Below are 17,562 nucleotides of genomic sequence, written 5' to 3'. Positions count from 1 at the left end.
TAATTGCAGGTGAAACTTAAAAAATGTAGTGAAATTTGAAATCAAGCTTGAGCCAATTGGTGATTATGCATAACCACCGCACCGGAGTTGACTTTTACACACACACACAGTAACACGTGCATTTTAACATTAACATTTATAGGAACAAATTGCGACAGAAAGCAAATGTCGTATAAATGTGAAAGTCGTATAAACGAGGTTCTTCCCGACGTTGTACCTTTACATTAGCAGACACTCTCCGTTAGCGGACAAATTTTTTGGTCCCACAGGTGTTCGTTATCGAGAGCTTTTACTGTATTCTCAATTCATTTTATTTATTTTTAGCTACCGAATGATATTCTCAATTAATTTTAGTTGCATTTTGTATCCATATTTTTTATGGGCATCTTTCTTCGGCCGCTTCGTTTTGTGTTTTCCCTGTTGTGGCCCTTGTATGAGGAAATCAAATAAGGCATGATATTGTCCGGAACTGAAACAACTGACCAATAAAAACTTACCCTCTGCGAACGCCACTGGAAAAGTAATGAAAACAAATCGAAATTAATGACCAACACTTTTTCTCGGAAAAATAAACTGAGTTGATGCACAGATAATTAAATTAATTAAAATATCAATATCATAACAATCCTACATATATATCAGTTATTCTCGAAGAGTGTGCCGTGGCTTCTCTTGGGGTTTTCGCCAAACTTTCGCAAAGGTGTAACGCAATAAAAACCGAAGTTTATGCGATCAACACAATAATCACTTTCACGAACTATCGTAATTATAGGTCCACGGGATTGGCTAGGAATGAGTTTTTAAGGTTAGTCATGGAAATCCATTTTAGTCCTAGTGAGTGAATTTTCCATAAATATTCACAAAATCCTCCAAAAGTTTTTTGAAACACACTCACCTGCTACAAGAATGAGAATAATCCCAAAGCTGACAAAGACTTTCGTCGCCATCACTTTTGGAATGAGGTCGCGTTGTAAAAGAACGACCGAGGCGACGGTATGGATATAAACAGGACCGTTAAGATAATTGTTGATTTCACTTGTAACAAGCTTCAATCGATTTCTAGTGTTTACTGAAGAAGGGAAAAACTTCGTAACGAGAAACATATATGTGGTACTCTATCTTTCTCCTCCGAGTGCATCAGCTGCTATTTGAATAAATACCAAATCGACATTCCCTTTCTTCGGGGTCTCCCATCCCATATACGGAAGCAGACAGAAATTTTTGCGAATATCAGCATTTTAATGAGAGGAGCCTGTTGTCTAATACAACTGGGGAGATAAAACAAACAACCTACGATTGCATGGCAAATATTATTCAAAACTTAAAATCTCAGTGGAAAGGCAAAACACAAAATTGCAAAAGATTTCGAATTCAACACAACAAAGGTAAATTTTGCATCTCAAGATCTGAAAATGTATTTATTAAAAGCACTACATTTTGAATGCTTAATCTTTCATGCATCCTAAACACGACAGCTCTAACATGGAACTCAACGCACCCTTTTCTTGAAGAGTAGACTCATCCTCTCAACCCACGCACGTGGGATGCTTCATTATTGTTTCAGTTAGCTGAGTTTTAGGTCGTTATCTTCACACTGTTGTTGAGAAACACGCGTCATTTGGGGCCATTCAAGTATTACGTAAGCAGATTTTCAGCCATTTTTCACCTCCCCCCTCACCCCTTTGTCAGCAAAAGTCAGCAAAACACTGACCCCCCCCCCCCCCCCTGTCAGCAAAATTTCGTCAGCAGATTAGAAGTTAGAACAATTTGCAGAAGTTTTACTTTTTGTTTACATTTTTTACTACTTCTCTCAGATCATACATATTTTCAAAAATAAATCTCCAACATTGCAAACATCCTCAATGCATACAATATTAAATGCAATTTCACTAAAGTAATTTACTTTGCTACAAATTACAAAATTTACCAATCTTTTACAACATAAGTTTACAGTATCTTTTACAGTAAATTTTTCATTCAGAGAAAAGTGATATGTTCACATACATGAAAAACGATACCTTATAATGTTCTTACAGAATGTAAATATCATGCGAATCGTACTGTATATGAATGCTCATAGATAAAAACATCCGCAATTCTCACATATTTATTAAAAAACTTAATATTGATGGAATTTTGGTCTAAAATATTGTACACGCAATCTGAAGCAAAATAATTACCATTGTATGTTGAAAAAGTTTATCGATAGATGGCAGCATTCAAATGTATGTTTGAATAAACCAAAAAACGGTTATTTTATTTCCTGTTTTATATGTATACATTCTGAATACAGTACATCGACGAAATCAATGTATATATTGCTTTAGATAAACCTTCAGTTAGAGCAGGAATCATGTTAGCATTCATCTGGGTTTATATTTTATCAAGTCTGTAATTTAAAGATGGAAAAGAAAATAGATTAGAGTAAAAATCTCACGAATAATTCCCCAAGATAATTCATGTCACAAGCCATATCTCTTTTCATCATGAACTTACATTTGTCTAGAACAGCGGTTCTCAACCTTTTTTGACTCGCCTTTTTAGTGAAATAAATTCTACGGCGGAGCCCCGTAGGCCCATTTTTTAATTATCCATCAAAGTTACTGATTTATTTTTACCATTTGAAAATATTTATAATTATTATTTTTGAATTTTACTATTTTTTTATTTTCCTCAAGCGGCCGTTTGGAGCCCCTAGAGAGTACAGAAGGAGCTCCAAGGAGCCCCGGTTTGAGAACCGCTGGTCTAGAGAAAAATGTATTCAATTTAAGGTTGAAAAAAACGATAATGATTATATATTTAGAAAAATATATTGCGTAGACATTTTATAGAATAAACCCTAATGAGTACTACATGTACTGCTTACTGTCTCTTATAAACGAAATAAAAATTTAGTAAAAAGAATTCGTGAAAACGTTTACCCAGTGGAACCTCGATACAACGATAAATCCCTCTACAACATTTTTTTTTCTCTAGTCTAATGTGAAACTCCTTCAGATAGAACGATATCACTTTTTTACGATAAATCCCTCTACAACGATATTTTCTTAGGATATTTTGAAAACCGCTACAATTGTCTGGCACTGGAGCACTAGAAACGAATTTGAAGTTGCGGAGTCACCACACAGAGCCACAGCATCGGAATAAACATTTATTACGACGACACATAATAATTATCCTGGTTAATAAAAAAGGAAGACATACATAGAAATTTCGAACCTCACGCTTTCGTGTGTAGTGACTCTCTGCTGCTGTTGTTTTCGAGACGGTCGTCTCCAGTACTCCGGATCACGTGACACTCTCGAGGTCGTTGACCCGAATCTTGGGGGTCGTCTGCGTGGGACACCACATACTCCCTCACCAGTGATCACGAGTAGTAAGAGGTGATCGCGTACTATGGAGTAGCATCAGTGATCATGAGTACTGTAGACGATCTGGAAAGTGGACAGTACGTCCAGAACGAGTGGTTCTGACTGGTTTCACAGCAGAATCAGTTGTGAGTCTGTCAGTAGTAACTGCAGTTGGTACGTTGGAGATACAGGTACCGGCTCCACCGTCGGATTCACGAGAAATGCCTGTTTAAGCCGATCGACTGACACAGTTTTTTTCTCTTATGTCCACGTTGAACACTTTGTCGGTCCGGCTGATCACCCTGCATGGTCCTTCAAATGGCTGTTCCAGAGGACGTTTCACCCTATCAGTTCTCACGAAAACGTGAGAAGTAGTTTTCAAATCATGGTGAACAAATGTAGGATGTCCTCCATGCAGTTTGATTGGTCGTGGCTGGAAAGCTTGGACTGAGTAATCAGCATTTGCAGAAACTCCGAAGCGTCAGTTGAGTTGGAATTAGCTTGTGCTTGGAAAAACTCACCAAGTAATCGTAAAATTTCTCCGTATAGTAGTTCTGCAGGTGTGCATCCCAAATCTTGTTTCAGAGAGCACCGAGAGACCGAGTAGAACTGTAGGTAATGCTTCAGTCCATTTATGGGTTTGGTTGCATTTCAACGCGGTTTTGAGAGGGCGATGCCACTCTTCAAACACACCGTTCGCCTGTGGATGGTATCCAGTTGTCCTAACCCGTTTTGCTCCGATGAATTTGGAAAGCTCCCGGAATAGCTGCGATTCGAATTGGCGACCTTGATCAGTTGTTACTGTTAAAGGTGTGCCGTATCGAGAAATCCAGATGGAAAGAAAAGCTGTAGCTACCGTGGTTGCTGTGATGTCGCGGATAGGTACCGCTTCTGGCCATCGTGAAAACCGGTCTATCATTGTTAGGCAATAAGAATATCCATCGGAAATGGGGAGTGGGCCAATGATATCCAAATCAATATGTTGAAATCGTTGGGAAGGTTCCACAAACGATTGTTGTGTGGATCTCGTGTGCTTGTGCACTTTGGATCTTTGGCATGGTATGCACACTTTTGTCCATTTAGCACAGTCTTTAGCTAGACATGGCCAAATGAATCGCTTTCTGACCAAATCAATAGTGCGTCTAATTCCTGGATGTGAGAGTTTGTGCATATTCCAAAACACATCATATCGAAATTTTTCTGGAATATAAGGTCGAATTGCACCTGTTAACAAATCGCAGTAGAGCGCTTTAGCTGCGTCTGGAAGAAATACTTTCTTCAGTTGCAAAGCTGATTTGCTCTTTAAGAGTTCCTCTAGTTCTTTATCCCCCTCTTGTTGCTCAGCGATGGCAGTAAAATCGAGAGGTCCAGGAACTGAAATTGCTGTTACGCGTGATAAGATATCAGCGGAAATATTTTGCGATCCAGGAATATGGCAAATGTTCGTAGTGAACTGCGATATATAATCTAAATGCCTTAGCTGCCTAGGTGAGCATTTTTCACTTTTTTGTCGAAACGCATAGCACAGTGGTTTATGGTCACTGAAAAGTATAAACTCACGAGCTTCAAGCATGTATCTGAAAAATTTTATGGAAGAATATGCGGCAAGAAGTTCTCGATTGTATGCGCTATATCGTGTTTCGGTGGGTGAAAGTTTGCGTTAGGAAAAACCTAGCGGTTGAGGACCATTGTCCGTCACCTGGCGCAGTGCACCACCTATAGCATAGTCGGAAGCATCTACGTGTAGAGCTAATTGGGCAGACGGGGATGGATGTGCCAGCAATGCGGCATCAGCTAGTAACTTTTTGCAATCTTCAAATGCTTTCGAAGTTGATGTAGACCACACAACTTTTGTTTTGTCTTTTCTTTTTTTTCGTAGAACCTTTCAATAGATCATGCAGTGGCGCTTGTGTCTCAGCTGCATGAGGTAGGAAACGGCGATAAAAATTTATGAGACCTAAAAATTTACGCAATTGCTCAATTGTTTCCGGTTGCTTGAAATCGAGTAAAGCTTGTACTTTGTCTGGGCGAGGTGTGATACCAGATGGTTTGATCACATGTCCCAGAAATTCGAGCTCAGAAACACCAAATATGTATTTTGACACATTTGAAACTAACCCATACTGTTGAAGACGTTGGAATATTTGTTTTAAATGAATTTTGTGTTCTTCGGCATTTTCAGAAAAGCATAGAATAGCATCAAGATATACATAGCAGAATGGTAAACCTCGTAATACTTCATGCATGAACCGCATAAAAGTTTGAGCGGCATTTACGAGACCGAAGTTCAATCTTGTATACTCGAATAATCCCCAAGGGGTTGTGATTGCGGTTTTTGGTATATCTTCTTCGGCAATGGTAATTTGATGATATGCCTTGAAGATGTCTAGTCTAGAAAAAATAGACTTACCATGCAATTCTTGAGAAAAGTCTTGAATATGTGGTATCGGGTAAGAATCAAATTCCGTAACACTATTTAGACGACGATAATCACCGACAGGACGTACAGTACCATCCGCCTTGGGCACAATATGTAACGGTGAGCCCCAAGGGCTTTTGGAGGGCCGGATAATCCCTTGTTCCAAAAGGAATTCAAACTCGGTTTTCACCTGTTGTTGAATTTTTGGATTGAGACGTTGAGGCTTGGAAGCCACCGGTGGTCCTCGAGTGATGATATGGTGTCGCGTCACATGTTTCACTGTTTTACCGATCTGTGAAGGGTTGAAGACATCTGGGAATTCTTGAAATATAGCACTGTATTCAGAATCTCCAATGGTAGTGACGGAAGATTGTGTTGTGGGCTTGATCGATCCGAGTACCCGTAATGATGTTTGCGAATCGATGAGTCGTCGGTTCCGCACATCAACGATTAGGTTGAAGTTGCTGAGAAAATCAGCTCCAAGTATTGGTGAAGTGACGTCAGCTACGAGAAATGTCCAGGGAAAAGGATTCCGGAGACCTAAATCCAGTTTCTTGACCGTGGAACCATAAGCAAGAATCTTGCTGTTGCTTGCGGCGAACAAATGGAAACTTGGATGTAGTGCTGACGAATTTTTCTTAGGCGGTATAACAGAAACTTCACTGCCTGAGTCAACAAGGAAACGGTCACCCGTAACTCTGTCAATCACGAAGAGCCTGCTGGATTTACTGCCCGATTCCATCATACCAGCGATGATGGAAGGTCGTCGTTTTTTTTCTGGAATTTACATGGCTGACGGCAGTGGCGGGCTTTCTCACCGAACTTGTTGTGATAAAAGCAGATATCCCGTGCTTGACTTGAACGAGATGTGGGATGCCTAGCTAGTCGCTGTTGGGAGTTATTACGATATCTCCCTCTGGAGAGTCGATTCACCGTAGCCGTTAGCTCTGCCACTTGTTGGGTGAGCGTTTCGATCTTGAGTCGACTGCATTTGCGATGATGATGATGGCTGGATTCGACACACGTAATTTTGGGTAGTGACTTCAGCCACTTTGTCCGCTAGGACAGCAAGTTGATCTAATGGCTCACTGGAAACCGATAACACTGCTTGAATATTTTGCGGTAAGCATTGCATCCACAAGGTGTGCAAGAACTCGCCAGTGACTTTGTTGCGTGAGAGTTCTTTCATCTTTCGCAGCAGTTGACTTGGCTTTTGATCACCCAGCTGTAGCTCGTTCATAAGTTCCTTGACTTTTTGATGTTCCGTCGCGGCGAACTCCTTTATGAGGCGATTCGACAAGGCTTGATAGCGGTTGATTGCCGGAGGATTTAATATCAGATCCGAGACGAAAGACAAGCATTCTCCGTCCCAGGAAGAGACCAGGGCTGCATACTTCGTGTCATCGTTAGTGATTCCACTGAGTTGAAAAGCACTGTTGCACTGTTGAATCCATAGTTGGACATTGGTTTTCCAAAACGGAGGTAATCGAAGTCCAATCCTCGAAACTTGAGCATTTTCTTCCGCCATCGCTCAGCTCCAACGGGAGAGAGAGAAAAAGAAGAGAGAGGAGGAGGAGGAGGTCACACACCAGGAGAGAAGAAGAGCAGACGATGATGCGTGGGTGAGAGGGGCCTGTTTGAGGGAAGAATCTAGTCGTCGTAACCACAGCCATAATGGAGGCTCCGAAAGAAGAAAATTTCCAAAAATGCATGAGATGAAATCTTCAATGAAGATGGACGTTCTTCGATGGTTAATGTTCCTAAACGTCGCTGGTCACCACTGCGAAGTCACCACACAGAGCCACAGCTTCGGAATAAACATTTATTACGACGACATATAATAATTATCTTGGTTAATAAAAGGAAGGCAGACATAGAAATTATCGAACCTCACGCTTTCGTGTGTAGTGACTCTCTGCTACTGTTGTTTTCGAGACGGTCGTCTCCAGTACTCGGGATCACGTGACACTCTCGAGGTCGTTGGCCCGAATCTTGGGGGTCGTCTGCGTGGGACACCACAAAGCAAACTTCTCTTAAAATAATTCGCTTCGCAGCATAATTAATGATAGCTGATTGGTAAGAACTGTGATGGGGATCTGGCGAAGTTCAGAATAATGGTATAATGCTCTTCGATCAAAATCCGGGCCATTTTCTTCTAAAACGGGACGAATGGTCACGCGCATTTTGTATGGTTAAAATTGTGTGCGGCTGTGTACTAAAAAATGCCAAGTTCATACCAGTGTCACCTGGGCCAAGGGCCTGTGAGCCCCACTCCAAGGTCGTCTTTAGAGGCGGCAGATAAAGCTTTGCAGCAGGGCGGTAGGTAGGCTAGAGCCGCCCCAGACCACACCCTCAATCATTGGTGATAAATGCTGAAAATTCAACAGTCAAATATCTCCACTAACATTGCATACAGAAATTTTCACTTTACTGCTCAGTGCCGCATTTACTTTTCACTATTTGTAAGTTCTAACACACAGGGACTGTATAAAAATTTATTTTTCTATTTTTTTATGTATACGACGCCTTGGGAAAATTTTAAGGCAATTTCAGTAAAAAAGCACGTCCTTTGAAAACTTTTTGTAATTAACTTTTTCAATTTCCTCTAAAGTCAACGGTTGCAGAAATATCTGCGGTTCTAACAATTTGTTACATCCTGTATAATAATATCTAGAAATATCCACGAACCATTCATTCACATTCAAGTAAGTAATGCCATAATCTAATTCCATGGTGATTAATGAGATTTTAATATCATGAAGAGAGTGAGTTAAGAGGAGTATGAGGAGTTACAGTACAATACAATAATGTTTTTTTTTGGTTTTTACTTCACCCGATTCTGGAACATTGTAAATCATACAAGACTCTAGAGAAATTTGTAGAAAATTCACCCTTTTTAATCACAGAGAGGATTCACATTCGCAAATTACTATATTTTCCGTAGTTCTTCTTATATATATACAGCCTTAAGTAATTTTGTGAAACTGAAAGAAATTGGACCGTTCAATCGTACATTCAAACCGTATTTGTCGTTTTTCAAAAATGAGCTATTGGAATCCCTTGTTACGCTGAAAGGAACTTTCCCGTGGAAAGCTTGTGAAAATTCGCTGGAATATGAGTGTCTGAATTCCTTGATTTTTACTACTTTTTTACGTACTAAGACAGGTATCGAAAGAATTCTGAACTCTGGAAATACACGAGGGGGCCGTCAAAATAAATCATTTTTATCACGATATCTCGCAACGCCACCTACAGAAGGAGGCCAGAGTGCGAATCCAGAGAGCACTCGTGACGTCACTGAATAAGGTCATCACATCTATAGAGCCATTGGATACATTACAAAAAGGGATAAAGATGACGCATGCGTAGGCCTGCTATATCCAATGGCTGTAGGTGAGATGGCCTTCTTCAGTGATGTCACGAGCCGGTGTGGTGGTCGAGTGGTCATAGTGACGGACTCGCATCGCGGGCGGGGACCCGGGTTCGAGCCACCACATCGGTGGTCGGCTGAAGTTGGTTTTCTGTGGTTCCCAACTTCAAGGTGCAAATGCGAGCCGATCTCCCCGTTAAAAAGTCTCGCCACAGAGAGCAACAGTCCTACAACGATAAATCATTCAATCATAACACTTTACTCATAGTTAGAAAAACTGGTGGCAGATGGCAGCACTACACATAACAAGCATTACAGAGAAACAAAAAAACTTCACGTCAGGTTGCACTACACGCACATTCCCGCATGTACCGATTCGTTGGGGGTAAGCGCGAATGCTAGCCGATCTCCCCGTTAAAAAGTCTCGCCACAGAGAGCAACAGGCCTACAACGTTACAAATATTTCAATCATTACACTTCACTCACAATTTGAAGTATAGATGGCAGCACTGAAATATCAGGCACAACACTAGCTACACACTCAGACACGCTCAGACTGTTAGGTGCACTCACTTTGTTCCAGACTCTGCCACGAAGCTGGGCTGGAAGAGATCTCGGCAACGGGATAAGTCCGGTGGCAGAGACCCTGTCGTTCATTCATTCATTGCGGGAGCTTCGACTTATTCTTTCCCTTCAATGTTCGTGGATTCGTAGATTTGAAAATGGCGCAGTAGGCTTTATCACGTACCGTATACGTTAGCGAAAAACAATATAGCAAGTCTATCTTTACTTTTACCTTAAAACCAGGAGATCGCTTTTCTTCTTGGGTGATAAATGTTTTATTAAGGCGTTGTCTTCCGAAATAGTGCAGTTTCGTCAGCGTTAAACACCTGCTGAGGTGCACATAAGCATTCTCTTCCATAATTTTCAACAGAGGCTTTGGAAATTTTCTAGCTGCCTCCTGGTCGTCAAGAGGCTTGATCACCAGTGATTTTTACATTGCGCAATCCGAATCGTTTCTTAAACCTGACACAACCTTTACTTCAAACGCTGATGGAATAGAGGTTTCTCCAGCTCCTTACGGGAGGCGTACAAAATATTTTATCTCCTTTTTTTCCCTTATAAAATATTACAATCAATGGAATAACTTTTTCTTACAGGCACGGCTGATCGAATTTCAGAGATTCCTTTTTCTTGATATATCTCACCGTAGATTCCGTAATGGCGGGGCCCACGGCAGCAATTCACTTAATTTCGCCAAGCATATTCAATATATATCCAATTTTCTTGTAAAGTTTCCACTTTTTTTTGTCTTTTGGAAGCATTATGCGTAGCGCTAGAAAAAATGAGCCATCCTAAAACACGCAAAACTCAAATTTTGTGAACACAACACGTGAAAGACGAGAGATCGCTACGTTTTTCCAAAAGAAATTTTTCCAATAAAGGATAAAAAACCGCGAATACGGCGAGGGGGGGGGGGCGACTGTATATTGATTATTTCATTCTCTTATAGCAACAATCTTACTGAAAAGACCTAAAAATCGATTGTCTTAGTTTCTTAACGTATGACCTGACAGAATAACTACAATCAATAACGTACGACCTGTACGGGAATATACGCAGAATATAATTTTACTAGTTGGATGTGATAATAATTAAATATAAATTTTATTAATATAGAAAATATTCCAGCTTTTCTATCAAACGTTGAAAAAATATTCATTTCATGACAATTTCATCAAATAAATTTAATTTTGTAGAGAAAAACCTAGATAAAATTTAAAATGGATGGCTATTTACGAATTAAAAGGAAAAGAAATTATCGACCACACAGGTACATATTATGTATAATCTGATGTATTTTACAGTCACTAGATGGCACTAGATAATGACGCGGGTTCGACGAATATTTATACAGTAAAACCCGTCTTCAACGGAGATTTGTTCCCGTTGAACACAGGTTTCGGGTTAATTAAGGTTCAACTGATATGATGTGTTAAATTATGTCACGATCTCGTGTGTGATTGAAATAAAATAAGTATAATAAATGATGGATAAGAATTGATAGATAGATTGAAAAATATAAAAAACAGATAAAATAAATAAATAATTTATTAGTCCATAATTATCGAATACTGTATTTAAGTTTCGACGGCATCTGTATAAAACCCCAACCTACAATGTTTTTCTTCTAAAATAACGGCATTTACGTTCTTTTTAACTCCCTCAAAATGTGTCAATAACTGACGTGACCGGTTCAGTTTGTACATTACCGCCTATGTTTATGCAATCTTCAGCATCAGTTCCGTAACCAGGAATTTTGTGAGGGAAAGAACAACATGATTTTGCCGCCCCCATAAAGCTATAAAATTCGATGATTTTATAACGGTGTTTTTGTTTTCACCTAAAATTTGCCATCCCTAAATTTTGCTGCCAGGGCACACACAGCTGCCCTTTGCCTCTCTCTGGCCCTGCTCAGCCTTATAATAGAATGTACACAGCTTGTGCACAATTTTTAAGACTTGCATATCACTTGGAAATTCAACCCTTACTGTGATTTCTCCCAGGTAAAGCCTGCTTTTACGAAAAGTTTTGTTACAATTCAAGAAAGCAACTGCTTTACTACGGAACCCCAAGGGCTCCGTATGCATTCTGCAGGGTCTCCGCGGCCTCTCGAAGAAAATCAGTAAAAACCAGTAAATTTGGAAAAAAATAAAAACAAATATTTTTAAATAATATAGAAATAAATGAGTAACTTTTTGATGAATACAGAAAAAATAGACGTACAGGGCTCCGTCATAGAAATTTTTTACCAAAATAGCCTCCGCGAGTCAAAAAAAGTTAAGAACCGCGCTGCCCGATACAATATAATCCCGTTATAACGAACTGCAAGAGAACGGAGAAATCCCTTCGTTGTAATGAAATTTTGTTGTAAAGGAATTCCAGGCTTTTGCATTGTTCCCATGTAACCTCATCTGGGGGGGGGGGGATTAAGAAAGTACAGTAGAGTCTCGCTTATCCGACATAAACGGGAAGGCAGAACGTCAAATGAGCGAAAATGTCAAATAATAGGGAGGTGTTAAGAAAAAGCCTATTAAACGTCAAACTATGTTAAACTTTTACACATTATGAACCTAATAATCATGTTTTACAACAAAGCAACAAGAAAAATTGACTGATTACAGAGAATTAACAGTTACAGAATATTCTGAAGTTAAATACAGTGTATTTAAAATTTTAGTCCTGTGATGATTTAAAGAAATTTTTGATCGTGTAGTCTGCTTTCCTGAGGAGTGCCGTTTCTTCGCTGCCAAGTCTTGCCATCTTTGAAGCATCATTAAGTCGATTAGTGTAGCTTCTTGTTGTTGCTCAATGTATTTAATCGCAGTTTCTAGAGCCTTAGTCGTTGTGTGAAATGCGGAGAGGCTCAACAGTTGGTGCTGGTTGAGGCTCAACAGAGGCTCGTCTTGCTCTTCGATTTCGTTGAAGTCACAATTGACAGTATAGCGAAAATTTCTTCATCAGTCATTTCATATTGATTATCATAGCCACAGTGTAGACGGGCGCGCCACTGTACAATCGGGGTAACTAATTGTAGCGCTTAGAAATTCCGAGATCTCCACATTACCAGCCAATCAGAGTCAAGCAATTGTGACGTCATAGAAACGTGACAGCAGACCGCAACTTTTGATCCATTTGGCGCCACCATATTTTCTGGCGACATTTAATAATGGATATACTAAATTCAACTTCAGCTCGGCAATCACGATTGGTACAGTGGGAAGTTCACGGGACGCTTAAAACGAAGGTTATGGGTTAAGAGTCCCTTCGAACCCATCCAATTTTTTTTCCCTAACATCTTCGTTTGAAAAATTTAATTTCTTATTACATTTAAATTTTTAAAAGAAATTAATTTCTTATTACATTTAATTCCTTTTAACCGTTGCACATAAATATGATTTATTATATTATAATTCACCACAAATTGTCAGATGCATGGGAATGGGTGGGGCGTTGTTCCCAAACAGCGAACTTGGCGATACAGGGGGGAATGGGGGCCACCCCCGTATAATAAGTTATCGTTTATTGAATCACTAAGAAATGTTTTCATTTTTTTTCTGATTTAATCCAAATGATTATAGTATTGTTAAATTATATCATTGTAATATTATCGTGTGAGCAAATGAGACGCGTAATGGCATAATGGTAGCAAAATCGTTAATAGACGCTGGTGTTTGGTGATAAGTTGCCAAACGTAACAGCAGGAGTTACACTGTACAACGTCACAGTAGCCCGATTCTGATTGGCTGATAATGTGGTAAGAATAAAAACTTAGAATTTCTAAGCGTTATTAGTGTAACTAATCAGCTGCGGAGCAACAAAAAATAGACTACGCTCGCAACTTGCAGTTCTTGTCGCCGATTGATGCGGTTTTTTTTTTTCGGTGGGACGTCGGATAATACGGAATGTTAGATAAATGAAGGACGGATAAACGAGAGACTACTGTATTCTTTAAAACGAGATTCGACTGTATAAATAAGACATGTTGAATGAAATACTATCTTTAATTCTGCATCGCAAAAATTTGTAAAAATAATTATTCATTAGGTTAATGCGGAATTATTCTATTATTATAATGTTGTTGTTTTTTTCACCTTTCAAAGTCGGTGGCAAAAGTAATATCGTAACGATACGAAATGATAGGCAAAGCAAAGAGAATTTCATGTTTTAAAATCCATGTTTAGGAACTGGGAAATTATTTCAATATATCAAGACATAATAGGAAGAAAATGCTCTCTTTCAAGCCTCTTTTCCCTCTTTCTATCGTATTACTTCTTTCTTTAAAGAAAAAATGAACTCATGATGAAATATGAACTCATACAATAGATTCTATGAACTTTGAGTTGAACCTAAAACATAGAATCCAACTGGTGTTCGTTGTTTCGATACATAAAAATTCAAATTGAGGTTAAATGGAAGGTAGGGATTCCTTTAAGTTTAGATTGCAGCGCTGCTTAAACACGTGCAAACATCATCCCGTTTCAAATTGGATATCATTGTTTTCTCCTCGTATTCTCTCTAAAACTTACGAGAAAAAATTTTCTCTAAATTTATGTGAAGGTTTAAAAAAATTAGTATATGTAATAAGATTTAGCACTAATGATAGTGATTCATTGTTGCAATACTTATTGAAATTCATTAGGGAAAAACCTCTTCAACTCGACACACATATGATGGCTGAACGCCATAGAAGTAGAATTTTTTAATTTTTTTTGTGTGAAAAAAATTAACTATTCATTTTGTCGAAAGCGTCGACGATACTCATCAGTAGAGGAATAAAATTTTATAATCCCTCGCAGAAAAATTTCCTTCGTTCGCGATTTCAATTTTGATTGCGCGTAGGACTCAAGACATAGAGTTTCTCTGCTCACCAACTGCAGAATTATTGTTTTGTTCAGTCGAAAGCATGATATGTGTGGTAAAATAATGCCCCCCCCCCCACATCATCCAGCAGAAGCCCCATAGGGATCCTTGGTGGGGGGTGATCTAGTCTGGGTTCTTTGTTGACCCCACCGGGCCCCCATAATGTGGTGAAATTTATAATGTGAAGAAACACAAAAAATGATTAGAATCGTACCGGCTCCAGACTACCCTACCGCACACCAACTGCGGTCTTATATCGCCATACGGCAATTTCCAACCAGTGGAGCTGGGTAGGAAATGAAGGTTCCATCCATCCGTGGTCGCTCCAATCTCGGTAGGTAAAGAACTTGCTTCCGACGTTCTATGCCTGGATTCGTGGACGGTAACCTCCATAGTGAAGACGAGCATCTTATCACTGCTCCACTCCGCCCCAGACTGGAGCCTATGAGTAAAACCACGAGATATGAAGATACTTTTTGCCGCGTGAGACGTTGTACCAGAGAATGCAATGCAGCAAAAGCGCAAAAATCCATAGAAACGCTAAATAAATTGAATAACGCATGACTACGAGCTTCTCCAAAAGTGTATCTTTGAATGGCACAAAATGGGTACCGGGGGAAAAAACAGATACCATGATAGAACATGTGTTCCCGCAATAGTGTTTTAATGCGATTCTACCCGTTTCAGCATGTTTTGCAATTAGAAAGAAATATCTGTAGCGGTCAAAATAACCGAACTGTCGCTTTAGGTAGAACTTCAATTTACCACCGAACTAAAGAATCTCGAGCATTTAAATTTTAGGAATTTAAGAGCCGCAACAAGAGTTGGAAAAAGTCATGAAATTTCAACAGCCTTAGATAAACCGTTCGAGTGTAATCGCATGTCAAAGAATCCTTGCGGTCAAAATGTCCACTTCCGTCGTTCTATTTGTTCTAGTGTGTCTTGGAGTGGCCCTCTATCTCCCAAAATTAGTAATTTTTGAGTAATTTCAGAAAAAATTGACAAATTTAATAACTTTTGGCAATTTGTTTTCGATTGCGATTGGCTATTTTACGTGTCACTGACAGTTTATTTTTGGAGATAATTAGTGATTTCCCATATGGATAATTGATTTTTCTGTATTTATATCAAGGAAATATGTTGTCTGACCTTTACAACTGATACTTTTCATCCGGCATAAATTTCGAGCGTCGAACGAAACCCGTCGGTGGATAGCAGTTGGGCCGCGGGCAGCAAATTGTACATCCCAGACACGGAGACATATTGCATTACGCCGGGGGTTCTCAAACTGTGCACCGCCAACCTTTATCAGGGGCACCACGAAAAGAAAAAGTTTTAGAACCACTACACACATTACTCGAACCCCCATTTAAAAATTCCGCGTTTTGTAGAATCAATTACAGCCGCTATGGTGGTCAAGTGGTCAGTGACGGGCTCGCATCGTCATTCTTCTGGTAATTATCCTTCGCATTTGCAGATTTAATTGGAAAGAGCTCACCGAGATATTACAGACCATCTTTAAATGTTACACCAGACCAGTGACGTCATCAATGTTGTAGTTCCATTGGAAGAAATGCCACTTCGAATGTCTAATTCAATCGTCCATAACTTTTGAACGCGACGTCAAAAAAACACCCGGTAAGAAATAAAACGAACCGCGAACTTTATTAAATCCAACAACACGTCATTCACAACGATATGGACATGGGGGCATTTTGAAAGAGACGAAAACACTGGGGCATTCTTTCCATACATCTTGCCCCATCGCGCGGCCATCCATCGCGAAGACCCGGGTTCGCACCCCACCGTCACCATAATGGTGGTTGACTGAAGTTGGTTTTCTGTGGTTCCCAACTTCAAGGCACGAGCGCGAGTTGATCTCCCCGTTAAAAAAGTCTCGCCACAGACAACAACATGTCTACACAACAATACAATTATTCAATCATTGCACTTCACTAATTATTAGAAAAACTGATGGCAGATGGAAGCACTGTACACAAGCATTACACGGCAACAAACTTCACGTCAGGTTCGATACACATACATGCACATTCCAACAATGTATCAATTCGTAAGACGTTCCGCTGAGGAATATAAACGAGGTGCATGTGTGGTTTAGTAGAATCAATTAGCATTAGTTCTCTTCGCGGATTGGGCCGCTGTGGTGCTCCAGTGGTCATAGTTACGGACTCTGCATCGCGAGAGCCCGGATTCGAGCCCCACCGTCGCCACAGAGGTGGTCGGTTGAAGTTGATTTTCCGTAATTCTCAACTTCGAGGCGCAAATGCGAGCCGATGCTCCCGTTAAAAAATCTCGCCACAGAGAGCAACAGGCCTCTCTCTACAACGAGATAATTATTCAATCATTACACTTCACTCATAGTTGGAAAAACTGATGGCAGATGGCGGCACCCACGCACAACAAACATTACACAGAAACAGGCATCACGTCAGGTTCATATAACAAGCACATTCCAATCCGTTAGAGGTTTCGCTGAAGAATATGGACGAGGGCATGTGTGGTTTACCGGTAGTTTTCTGATTGGAACTCCGAAGAGATCTCAAACTTTTCATTTTCAATGGAACTTATTTAGCGTCACAATAAGTCATTTAATTTTGTATAATTATCAAAAAATACCTTTTAAGCAGAATAAAGGTTATATGTTGATGAAGAGTTTTCTATTACAGATCATATAAAATAACAGAAACGAACAAAAAAAAAAAAAAATGCAAATATATAACACTTCAATTGGTTATATTCCCAAGGTGGATTATCAAGCAATACAATACTTAATAATTTGACCACAGATGTCAGTCTTTCGTCGGCCACCCGTATCTGCGGTACCCGTATTCGCGGTTTCCCTATATTCGCGGGGTTTTGTTTTTTGTTTCACCTTTCTTGGAAAAAAATTTGGCAACACACACAAAAATCGGCATACATGTGTTTTTTTTATAAAAATTGAGCTGTGCATGTGCATTTAGGATGACTAATTTTTGGAT

At 39.7% G+C, this 17,562-nt stretch overlaps 1 protein-coding gene across 1 annotated transcript; it reads right to left on the bottom strand.

Annotated features, from left to right (window-relative positions):
• Positions 1-6,670: 6,670 nt before the first annotated feature.
• LOC149081337 (uncharacterized) lies at positions 6,671-7,297 on the bottom strand. Its single transcript, XM_089238319.1, has one exon. It carries the CDS (start codon positions 7,295-7,297, stop codon positions 6,671-6,673), a length of 627 nt encoding a protein of 208 aa, XP_089094445.1.
• Between the last annotated feature and the right edge of the window lie 10,265 nt (positions 7,298-17,562).

Source organism: Pholcus phalangioides, unplaced genomic scaffold, assembly GCF_987345545.1.
Source record: "Pholcus phalangioides strain wild (caught in Gottingen) unplaced genomic scaffold, Ppha-v1.0 ptg000010l_1, whole genome shotgun sequence".
In the NCBI taxonomy this organism is placed as follows: Eukaryota; Metazoa; Arthropoda; class Arachnida; order Araneae; family Pholcidae; genus Pholcus; species Pholcus phalangioides.
This window is presented reverse-complemented; position numbering and strand designations above follow the sequence as displayed.

Bases quoted from the DNA above. Each gene is read 5' to 3' on its own strand.
- LOC149081337 (XM_089238319.1), bottom strand. From the start codon at position 7,297: ATGGCGGAAGAAAATGCTCAAGTTTCGAGGATTGGACTTCGATTACCT.